General features: G+C 42.9%; 1 protein-coding gene across 1 annotated transcript in view; it reads right to left on the reverse strand.

The window, feature by feature from the left end:
* Nucleotides 1-12,368, reverse strand: part of LOC118832077 (transitional endoplasmic reticulum ATPase-like) — a 54,642-nt gene that overhangs the window by 12,537 nt on the left and 29,737 nt on the right. The window contains 13 exon segments of the mRNA XM_036739528.1: nucleotides 1,880-2,035; nucleotides 2,307-2,490; nucleotides 2,492-2,613; nucleotides 2,823-2,989; nucleotides 2,992-3,028; nucleotides 3,289-3,429; nucleotides 3,500-3,664; nucleotides 4,219-4,331; nucleotides 4,622-4,757; nucleotides 4,849-4,982; nucleotides 5,857-5,959; nucleotides 10,353-10,416; nucleotides 10,418-10,479. Of these exon segments, the coding sequence (XP_036595423.1) occupies nucleotides 1,880-2,035; nucleotides 2,307-2,490; nucleotides 2,492-2,613; nucleotides 2,823-2,989; nucleotides 2,992-3,028; nucleotides 3,289-3,429; nucleotides 3,500-3,664; nucleotides 4,219-4,331; nucleotides 4,622-4,757; nucleotides 4,849-4,982; nucleotides 5,857-5,959; nucleotides 10,353-10,416; nucleotides 10,418-10,479 (1,584 nt within the window).

The raw sequence follows: 12,368 nt of genomic DNA on the forward strand, positions 1-12,368 counted from the left end.
TTCCTCATACACCTCCTCTTTCCTGGATTCTTTGAGGTTATCAAACAAAGGAAAGGGTTCTCTTTTGTGACCTATGGGAATTACGCCTTATCTAAAACTTCCTTGATCTCAGTTTTTATTTTCAGCTTAAACTACAACCTGGGCAGCTACATAATCTTCATTATTTAGTTAACTACTTTGCAAAGAATATCTCAGTATTTGCTCTAAAACTAACTCCCTTCCGACTTCATAGTGTATGGATAAGAGGGTGTGTGTGTGTGTGTGTGTCTGTGTGTGTGTGTCTGTGTGTGTGTGTGTGTGTGTGTGTGTGTGTGTGTGTGTGTGTTTGAGAGAGAGAGAGAGAGAGAGACAGAGAGACAGAGAGAAGAGACAGACAGTAGTTCTAGTGTCCTAAAATTTAGGGGAAGAATGTGTTCTCCATAGGTCCAGACCTATGATTTCACTGGTAGAGAGTGAGGAATCTCCGTCTACCAATGTAGTTTGGCAAATGCTTTGCAGCTTTAAAAAGCTATTTGGGACACTGAAAGGTTATGTGATTCATCCAGGGTCCACTCAGAGATCTGGTCTTCCCATTTCTGAGGCCAGTACTCTATCTACCACACACAAGACTGCCCCTCAAAAATCCGTCTACTGATTGGACAGAAGACAGATACAAAAATAACTATAATCCATGGCAGAAGGTGGCAGAATATGATAGTGCTCAGAGAATTTAGGGGAGGAAGTAATCACTTCCCCTGCTGGGGAAATGCCTAGAAAGCTGGCACCTGAGCAGTGACTTGAGGGCAGGATGAGATTGAGAAATGACAAGCAGTGTGCTTTGCTATTTCAACCATTTACGCTGGAGGTCACTGGAGTTTGAAGCAGGGTGGTGGGGAGTGGGAGAATAAAGGAGGGGACAGATTCCAGAGATACCACTAAAGAATCAAGATGACTTAGCAATTAACTGCTTGTGGGAGGTGAAGGAGAACAAAGAGTCAAAGATGACTAGAAGGTTTTGAGGTGGTTTACTAAGGCAATGATGATGCTATAAATGTAGGAAAATATATTCCTATATTTAGGGGTGTGTGAGGGTGGGCAAGATAAGCTGTTCAGTTCTGTTCACACTGAGTTCATGTGGTAGATATGCTACAATGGAGCTCTACAATGAGTTCAGGATTAAATATACAAATGTAGGTGTTATCTGAATAAAAGTGACAATTGAATTAAACTGAGTGGCGAAAATAGCCAAGGGACAAAAAGCAAAGTGGAGACAGTTAAGGCCACAGGGAGAAGAACCTTGATTTAGAGGAGAAAAAAAGGCTAACAAAGACAGCCCAAAAGTCCAGTTTAATGCAAGGAGGGCAGCTATATCAAGAAGGGCATGTTCATCTATCAAGTACAACATCAAGATCAAGGAAAAGGCAGAGTAAAAACGCCATTGGGTTTGGTGATGAGGTTGCTCATAGCCTTAAAAGCCACTTCAGTAAATACACTGGTGAAAGTCAGACTGTAAAAAGGGCCGAAGAGGATGTGAATAATGAAGCTATAGCAGCAGTTTGGTGAAGGGCTATGGACAGAACAATAGCTTGAAGGCATATAAAAGCAAGGATTTTTTTTTCTTTTTGGATCGGCACTTTTTCAAATGGAAAAAATTAGTGCAATAGAAGGAAGCCGGAGGTGATGAGATCAAGCACTTGGCATGAGGGAACAAAAGATGCACGAAAACTTAAAGAGGCTTTCAGTGGAGGAATAAGAGCTCCAATCAGATGTGTCTGGTCTCCTCATCAGAATGTAAACTCCTTGGGGGAAAAGTCCTATATCTGACTGAAGAACACGGTACTGGTTCAGTGTTCCTTAAAGCCTGGCTAAATGAAAAAGCAGGATGGGTAAGAGGACTTACCATGGCAGAGGCGTTGGTCTGCCTTTCCCGCTCTTGTCGGATCTCACTCTCAATGGATTCACAGATAGCCAGTTTGCAAGCACGCTGGCAGATTTCTGTCAGGTCAGCCCCAGAGAAGCCATTAGTCATCTTAGCCAGGAACTCTAAGTCTACATCCTGCTGAAAGACAGATAGCAAATTCAGTACTCAGACCTCAAGTCCCAAATAGGTCTTCCTTCCCCTGGTTTACCCTAATTTTCCCTTCTATAATGACCATTCCAGACCCCAAAACCAGAATTCACAAGAGTTACCCAAGGAACACTCCAAACATGGCTTAAGTATTTCTTTTCCTTAAAAAATCTGGGAGAAGAACTACTTCTCACCACACCATGCTGCTGTAAGGAAAGAAATGTGGTTGTTAATTTATCACCACAATCTCTCTACTCACCTTGGCAACAGGTGAGTTTCTCAGGTTGGCCTTAAGAATTGCAAGACCAGACCTTTCATCAGGTAGGGGTATGTAGATGAGCTGGTCTAAGCGGCCAGGCTGAAGAATTGCAGGGTCAATAATATCAGGCCAGTTGGTGGCACCAATGATGAACATGTTTTTCATTATGGACATACCATCCATCTGTCAGAATCTGGTTGATGACTCTGTCAGCAGCACCTCCTCCATCTCCAATGCTGCCACCACAAGCCTTGGCGAGTGAATCCAGTTCATCAAAGAACAGAACACAGGGGGCAGCTTGGCGGGCCTTCACAAAGGAATGACATAGAGAGATATGAACACTTGCATAGGCCCTCACTCCTCCCTCCCAAAAGCTCCTTCATTCCCACATCCCATGGTTTTAGTTAGGCAATGCTGAGATGGGTTTCATAATTCAAAATTCATAATCCAAATACAAGCCACCCAGTCAGTTTGGAAATCCATAGGGCAAGAGGTCTGATCCAATACAGGGCTTACCTTGTTAAATGTCTCACGGACATTGGCCTCAGACTTGCCAAACCACATGGTGAGAAGTTCAGAGCCCTTGATGGAGGTGAAGTTTGCCTGGCATTCATTGGTGATAGCTTTGGCCAATAGGGTTTTTCCACAGCCTGGGGGCCCATAGAATAGGATTCCCTTGGAATCCCAAACTTGAGGAACTTGTCTGGATGCTCCACAGGGTACTAGATGAAAAAATAAACCTCAGAGTCAGCCTTTAATATGAGGAATTGGGAAGAGAGGTGTAATCAGGAAAGCACCTCCCCTTCTGCCAAATCATACACCCAGTTTGTTTTAAACCACCAGTCTCCCAAAACCTGAAAAACCCAGGTTCCATTCCAGGCACCCAAAAGTAGTCTCCCCTGCTACTACAACCCCTGGGCAGTAGGTACTAAAAGCCTTACTCACCATTCAGCAGAACTCTGAGGCTTCAAGACCCCCTCACCTGAACAAGCTCTTGGAGCTCCTGCTTCACATCCTCCAGACCACCGATGTCCTCCCAGGTCACCTGTGCCACCTCCACAACAGTCTCCTGAAGCACTGAAGGATTGCTCTGGCTCAGGGCCCTAGTGCAGGAGGAAAAGAGCTGGAGTAAGACTCTGTTAAAGGAACAGAAGGAGAGGGAAAGAAGCAGGAGTTATGAAGGGTACCCTTACCCGGAAGTCATCCATGGTGACAGCCAGGGAGTTCATGACTTCAGCATCAATGGTCTCGTCCTCCAGGTCAATGAGGTCCATCTTCTTTTTAATGGCCTGCAATGTTGCCTCTGAGCAGAGGGCTGCCAGATCTGCACCTGCATCTCCGTGGGTCTCATTGGCCACCTGCAGGTAGAAGGTCAATCTGGTTAGAACCCACCTCCACGCCTGCGGTCCCCTCGCTTCCTCACTGTGCAGAGAAGGCTGGTCACACTCCATGCATGCCAGGCCTCCTGGAATCTCTTGCTCATTTCCCTCTCCAGGGTCCCTTCTAAGGACACATGGCACTAACAGATTTGCCTTCAGAATTTCAATTGTTCTATTTTCTAAGTCACAAGTCGCGCATTAATGCTCAGGGAACAGTTTATACTGCCCAAAGTCAGGGCTCTCAGTGACTGAGGCCTCAACACACATCAATGTTTCCTTTGCCACAGCCTCATTTGGACTGTTACCCACAATGCACACCCAGGTTGTGTTAACTTATTTCAAAGTAACCTCAAAATTGTTTTCCTTCCCATCCAAGTTCATGAATGATCACAGTCCATCTCCTAAAGCTCAGGTCTCTGGCTATACCTCTTCCTCGATAAGCGCCCACTTCAACAAGCTGCTAGAGCCCAGAAAACTCTCCACTCATCCTTGTCAGATTCTATTCCTTCTGTTTATCCCCTAAGGTCTCTTACCTGTTCTAGGTCTACATCATCTGCCAGCTTCATGTTCTTCGTATGGATCTGCAAAATCTGTAAGCGTCCTGTGGTGTCAGGAATTCCAATATCTACCTCCCTGTCAAATCAACCTGTGGGGATGCATGTATACACACAGCTCAACCCTGGGCGGTGGCCACATGTGCCTGCCCCCTCCCTAATGGAAATTTGGGTAAAAGGGAGGACTCCTATTGTTAAGTGATCTGGGGGAAGGGATCGAGAAGGGAGAAGAAACAGGTGGAGAAAGGGAATGGAACTTCAGGAAAGGCAGTGGCAGGAATCTGTTACTACCCAGCCCAACATGCTATATCTTAAGATCATACATACAATCCTATGATCACATAGAGAAGAAGATTCATCAGAAATGCCAGGGGGCCATTACCAAACCGTCTAAGAGCTGGGTCAATGCTGTTGGGTCTGTTGGTTGCTGCCATAATGATCACATGTGCCCTCTGCTTCAAACCATGCATGAGAGTCTATAGCTGTGACACAATTCGACGTTCTACCTCTCCATGGGTCTGTCAAAGCACAAGGCCCTTGCTCAATATGGGCAAGCTTGTACCCCAATTGCCCTCACTTGGGTCCTCTCTCCCTTAGAGCAGTCCATACCTTCTGTCTCTTGGGAGCAATGGCATCCAGCTCATCAACGAAAATGATGGCAGGGGCATTCTTCTCTGCCTCTTCAAAAGCTTTCAGCAGGTTGCTCTCTGACTCACCAGCCAACTTGCTCATAATCTCAGGACCTGAAGAGATGCATTGTGCAAACAAAGATGAGGCTGGTTTCTTCTCCACAGGGAGAGGAAGACATAGGGATTACTCACTACCCCTGCCGGGCTCTGAGAAGCTCTCCAGCCACCTCTGACAGACCCTGACCTGGGCAAACAGCCAAGGCCATGAACGAAAGCCACACTGCTCATTTTCCCCTGCTTTGAAAATGAGATGATGAAGATGGTGCTAAAAAGATCAAGTTAAAGGAGACAAGTTGGCCAACAATTTGCTGGCCAGAACAATTATGTGAGAATTTGATGTGGTCCCCCTCCACATCAAGTTACTTTTCCTATGACTCCTCCCTCTGTCCGCAGAGGATGCAGGACCCAAATGGACAATGGAGTATGCATGGCCTCTCTGACTTTTCCCAGGCACTTTCAGAGATTCAGCCTCAACTATCCCTGAAGAGCCAATTCAGCATTCCCATATAGCAAGGGCAGATAATGAAATAATTCTAATTGACCTGCCCACCCATTCCCAAACTGTTACTTGTCCCTCTGTTTCTTGAACTCTAATAGAAGACAGTTCTAGAGGCAAGGACATATAGAATATAATTAAAAGAGCCCTGTAATGCATGCCTATGACCCATTTACCTCCCCTGGTAGGGTTTGCATTTGAATTAATTCACACCCATCTAGGGGAGGCAAATGTCATATACCCCCTTTCAGAACCGGTGATTCTCACCTGTCTCAGACTTAACTAAACTGGGGGGAGGGAGTCAGAGGAAAAACTCTGTATGTGTGTGTGTGTGTGTGTGTGTGTGTGTGTGTACACATTATGTATGAGAGGACATTAGAAATCAACACAGAGTCAGATCCAATCCACCTATGAAACAGCTAAGTAACTCACCATTTATCAGAAAGAAAATTGCTCCAGTCTCCTTGGCCACAGCTTGAGCAATCAGGGTCTTTCCTGTTTCTTGAGGCCCATAGAGAAGAATGCCCCGAGGAGGCTGGGAATAGGCACAAAGTAGATTAAATAGGTAAGCTAGTACCCACACTGGTTTTCTTCCCTCCTTCAATTCTCTACCTTCAAGAAGTTTAGCTAAGGCTCTTCATATCGGGGACAGGATGAAAAATTTAAACCTGACAAAAAGAATGAGAATGAGTCCTTAGTAGCACAAGCAACAGTATGACTCACTATTCAGCCCGGAACAGTAAGTTGTTCACAGTGAAGTCACTGGAAGGGGAGAAAAGACAGGGAAAAGGTATCAAAAATTCTGGGGCATGAGCACCTGTATCTCAGGGGTTCAGGAGTTAAGAAACCTCAAAAGCAAGACATAATACTTTGGAAAGTTTTAGTCAGAATTTCCAGAAACTAGAACCAAAAGGTGGCCTGGTCCCCAGACTTCAGCAAGTTGACTAGATCATGAAGAACAAATAACAGATCTTAGAGCTCTCTGAGGATTCAAGTTCCATACTCTCCATCAGTGTCCCATTCTAGTGTTCATTGCATCCTGGGTAAATTCTTCCAACCATAAACTCTACTGTGCCACGTCCATTGAAAATATTCAGAATAAAAGTTGAAAAAGACTTCGGAGGTCACCTAACTCCTGCATTATCATCAAGGTGAGAAAACTAAGACTCAAAGAGGTAACTTTGACTTGCCCATTGCCCTAGTGTTTCCTTCTCCATGACATGAGAGACAACAGTGACAGCTTAGTACTCCCTCACACACACCACTCACATGCCACGTACAGTCACCAAGTTGTACCTGAATTCGTTACTGAGGTCTCTACCTCATGCAAGAGGTTGTGATGAAGTGGTATTGCTGGGTCAAAGGGTATGAACATTTCTATAGCCCTTTGGGCATAGTTCCAAATTGCTCTCCAAAATGGCTGGATCAGCTCACAACTCCACCAGCAATGTAACAATGTTCCAATTTCCCCACATCCTTTCCAGCATTTATCATTTTCCTGTTTTGTTATTTTAGCCAATCTGACAGGAGAGATGTGGTATCTAAGAGTTGTTTTGATTTGCATTTCTCTAATCAGTAGTGATCCAGAGCATTTTTTCATATGCCTATAGATAGCTTTAATTTCTTCCTCTGAAAACTGCCTGTTCATATCCTTCGACCATTTCTCAATTGGGGAATGGCTTGTATTCCTATATATTTGGCTCAGTTCCCTGTATATTTTAGAGATGAGGCCTTTATCAGAGATACTAGTTGCAAAGATTTTCTCCCAATTTTCTGCTTCCCTCCTAATTCTTGTTGCATTGGCTTTTTTTGTACAAAAACATTTCAATTTGACATAATCAAAATTATCCATTTTGCATTTTGTAATGCTCTCTATCTCTTGTTGGGTCATGAATTCTTTACTTTTCCATAAATCTGATAAGTAAACTATTCCTTGCTTTCCCAAATTACTTATAGTATCAGATTTTACTCCTAAATCATGAACCCATTTTGACTTTATTTTGGTATATGGTGTAAGATATTGGTCTATGCCCAGTTTTTACCCTACCATTTTCCAATTTTCCCAACAGTTTTTGTGAAATAGTGAATTATTAGCCCAGAAGCTGGCCTCTTTGGGTTTATCAAAGAGTAGATTGCTAAACTTGTTGATTTCTCCTACTTGTGTACCTATCCTATTCCACTGATCCACACCCCTGTTTCTTAACCAGTACCAGGCAGTTTTGATGACTGCTGCTCTGTAGTATAGTTTAATATCTGGTATGGCTAGGCCACCTTCTCTAGCATTTCTTTTCATTAATACCCTAAATATTCTAGACCTCTTGTTTTTCCAGATGAATTTTGTTATTATTTTGTCCAGCTCAGTAAAATAATTTTTTGGTAGTTCGATTGGTATGGCACTGAATAGATAATTTAGGTAAAATTGTCATTTTTATTATATTAGCTCGGCCTAACCATGAGCAACTGATATTTTTCCATTTATTTAGATCTGATTTTATTCGCATGAAAAGTGTGTCATAGTTATGTTCATATAGGCCCTGGGTTTGTCTTGGCAAATAGACTCCCAAATATTTTATAGTATCTACAGTAACTTTGAATGGAATTTCTCTTTCTATCTCTCACTGTTGGGCTTTGTCAGTAATGTATAGGAATGCTGAGGATTTATGTGGGTTTATTTTATATCCTGCAACTTTGCTAAAGTTGTTTATTATTTCAAGTACTTTTTTACTTGATTCTCTAGGATTCTCTAAATAAATCATCATATCATCTGCAAAAAGTGATAATTTAGTTTCTTCTTTTCCTATTCTAATTCCTTCAATTTCTTTTTCTTCTCTTATTGCTACAGCTAAAGTTTCTAGTACCAAATTGAATAATAGGGGTGATAATGGACATCCTTGTTTCACCCCTGATCTTATTGGGAATGCATCTAGCTTATCCCCATTACAAATAATGCTTGTCGATGGTTTTAGGTAGATGCTATTTATAATTTTAAGGAAGGTTCCACTTATTCCTATGCTTTCTAGTGTTTTTAATAGGAATGGGTGTTGTACTTTGTCAAAGGCTTTTTCTGCGTCTATTGAGATGATCATATGGTTTCTGCTAGTTTTGTTGTTGATATGGTCAATTATGTTAATAGTTTTCCTAATATTGAACCAGCCTTGCATTCCTGGAATAAATCCTACCTGGTCATAGTGTATTATTCTTGTGATGAGTTGCTGCAATCTTTTTGCTAATATTTTATTTAAAATTTTTGCATCAATATTCATTAGAGAAATTGGTCTATAATTTTCTTTCTCTGTTTTGACTCTACCTGGTTTAGGTATTAGTAACATATTTGTTTCATAAAAAGAATTTGGTAGGACTCCTTCTTCACCTATTTTCCCAAATAGTCTACAAAGTATTGGAATTAGTTGTTCTTTAAATGTTTGATAGAATTCACATGTAAAACCAAAGGGCTACAAAAATGTTCATACCCTTTGACCTAGCATTACCACTTCTAGGGTTGTATCCCAAAGAAATCACACAAGCGGGAAAAGGACCCATATGTACAAGGATATTTATAGTGGCTCTTTTTGTGGTAGCCAAGAATTGGAAATCAAAGGGATGCCCATCAATTGGGGAATGGCTGAACAAGCTGTGGTATATGAAGATAATGGAATACTATTGTGCCATAAGAAATGGGGATGATATGGACTTTGTAACAACCTGGAAAAAGCTACACGACATAATGCTGAGTGAGCGGAGCAGAGCCAGGAGATCATTGTACACAACCACAGATATATGGATTCTGTGAGGACCAACCCTGACATACTTCGCTCTTCTCAGCAATGTAAGGTGCAAGGACAACTCCAGGGGACTCACGATGGAGAATGCTGTCTTCATCGAGACAAAGAACTGTGAAGTTTGAATACAGATTGAGGTGCACTTCATGTTCACCTTTTTTCTTCTCTTTTGTTTTTGTTTCTGGGTTTTTTTGTTTTTTTGTTTTTTGGTTCTGTCTCTTCTTTCTCATGATTCACTCCATTGGTCATAATTCTTCTCCACAACTTGACTAGTGTATGAATTAATTCAATGCGAAGTTATACATGGTAGTTCTATGAGATTCCATGCCGTCTTGGGGAGGGAGGGGGGAGGGAAGGGAGAAAATCTGGATCTCAAAATTATATAGAACCGTGTGTTGTAAACTAAAAATAAAAATTTAAAAAAAAAGAGGTTGTGATGAATATACAGATGAATGAAACACAGTTCCTGTACTCCAGGAGCTTTCCATCTTTCAAACTTTTTCTTCTTCAGACTAAATATCAAACTGTAACCTAGATCGATTTTTCCATTCCTGTACTTCTCTTTGATCCTTTTCTCTAAATGCTCTCTAGGCTCTCTACATCCTACAAAGTGACCTGACTTGGATATAGCATTCAAATTAGGAACTTACCTAAAGATTACTTCCTGGCCTCCAGTCATCCCACATCTTCTCAGTAAATATTATGTTAGGTTATTAATTTAAAACATCAGTGTGGAATCAGACTCAGCTTGTAATCTGAACTCCAGGACTCACGCTCTACCTCTACCCAGGCAATCTATGCCAAAGTGTAATCCCTGGGATGCGCCCATTAATTGCATACTCATTTTTACACTCACTTTTCTAATTACCAAATTTATTTCTGTCTTCTGAAAGACTCAGAAAATCAGGCTAGTACCAGAATCCAAGATTTCCGGGGGCATATGCATCCAAGTCATTTATAAAATGACTGCAGAGCATTACCTCTGTGGGATACCACTCACTATCCCCCTACAATGATATCAAGGCTCTGACAACTATTTTTTACTTTCCCCTTACTTTCCATTTCCCCTTCACAAAGTGCAACTTTAAAATGCTCTCTTCCTTCTGTTCTTCCTGGGCAGGGCCTTATCTGAAGCCAAAGGTTAAATACCTTTACACCAATGGCCTTGAAGTGGGCTGGATGTCTCAGTGGCAGCTCCACCATTTCCTCTATCCAACCGTTTCCGACAACCACCAATGTCATCATACCCCACTTCATTGAGGGATTCCTCTTCATCCTGGATGAAATGAAATATATACATACACACATATATTAGCAAGACTAAAGATTCAAATTTGACCAATGTCAGAATATGGGGGTATATATTATTTCAGAAAAAAGGAAGGCCCTGTGAACAGATTTCCACAGGATATCCTGGTCCTGGATCCAAGGGAAATCTCCCCCTAGAAAGGTCTCTAACACAGCTATTTCTACCAGCTGATGAAAACAACTCTACTGGAGTGTCACCCAAAGGCTAAAAACTAGGAAACTAAACACCTCAAGACTTCTGAAGGTACTATTCTTGGGGAAACTAAACTGTCACTGAGGTCTGAGTATCTGTGCCCAAGTGTTTCTTCTAAAATTACCCTATCCAATTGAGTTCAGTACAAGAAACCATCAACCCCAAAGGCTACATTCTGCTGATTCTTGGCCCACACCTAAGCCCTTATCTCTATACTAGAGAGGCAGAACCAGGGAAGGCTATCTTATCTCAAGGAGCAACTTAGCTTGGGCCCATACTTGAAGATGAAGCTCTTCAGCCCCTCTAACTGCTACCATGTCACTCCCAACATACCATTCTACTCACATGAATTCTCTACGCAGCTTCCTCAACACCCCACTCTAAATCATCCTATACACTCAAAAGATCGATGAGTTTGTACCACACGCATGGAGCTTACCTCTCATTTGATGGGCTTACCTTCAATGGATCACTGTATCTGGAGCAACAATGCAATAGGCGCTGGGATCTGTCTCCACTGCTTTGAATTCTACAGCACGCATTCCACCACGGACAAGGAAGTTGTTGCCTGTAGGATCATTGTAGTATATAGTTACTACAGGCCACAATACTACATGGATAGTAAGCTTGAAAAGACCAAGTGTGAGTTCAGCCACTAACACTCTGAGAGCTCTGAAAGCACATGGGTTACATTTATGTACTGGGCAGCTTTTTGGTGCTGCTAGCCTTGATCCAAAAGGAAGGGGATTTTGAGCTTTCCCCACCTTCTGGGAATTCAGGGTCGCAGCAGCCATGCCCTGACCTCCCTGCCCCATGCCTTCAGCCCTGCCAGAGCACCTCTTAGGCCCCTCCAGTCCTAGTCCACTCCATCTCCAAGCTTCTGTGGTCCTTTCCCTGGCCTCTGGAGCTCTACTTGTCCTGTCCCTGGAGTCTGGGGAACCCAGAATATCCTACCTTGCTGTTCCACACCGTACAACTGTATATTATCCTGGACAGCAGGGAACCCTGGAGAAGGGATTATTGACTCTGGCCTGGTCTGGGGCTACACCCTAAGGAACTGGGGTGGGGGCTTTCTTGGTTTTTCTCATTTGATGAGCCTCTGAATGTTTTTATAGTAGCTTTTTGGATTTTTTTGTAATGACAGTATTATGAAAAAAAAATAAAGTATTTTAATAATAGGGTGTCTGTAAACCACTGCACTACCGGGAAATGGGGGGGCGGGAGGGAATTGAGGAGAGGTAGGGATTATAATGGTCTCTCAACCACCACCCCTCTCCCTCCCTTTTCCCCTCAGACTTTTAGAAACCAGCCAGGAGACTCTGTTGAGGGGCAGAGCCAAGATGGTGGCAGGAAAGCAGGGACTTGAGTGAGCTCCCTGCCAGATCCCTCCAAAAACCAATAAAAAATGGCTCTGAACAAATTCTAGAACTGCAGAACCCACAAAATAGCAGAGGGAAGCAGGGCTCCAGCCCAGGACAGCCTGGATGGTTGCTGAGTGAGGTCTATCACACACGGAGCAGAGGGGAGCAGAGCCCAGCACCTGCGTCAGGACCAACCAGACCAGGAGCCGGGTGGAACAAGCCCTAGCACCCTGAATCACTGAACTGTGGCAGTTACCAGACTTCTTAACCCACAAACACCAAAGACAACAGAGAAGGTTAGTG

The sequence above is a fragment of the Trichosurus vulpecula genome, chromosome 9 (genome assembly GCF_011100635.1).
Source record: "Trichosurus vulpecula isolate mTriVul1 chromosome 9, mTriVul1.pri, whole genome shotgun sequence".
Classification (NCBI taxonomy): domain Eukaryota; kingdom Metazoa; phylum Chordata; class Mammalia; order Diprotodontia; family Phalangeridae; genus Trichosurus; species Trichosurus vulpecula.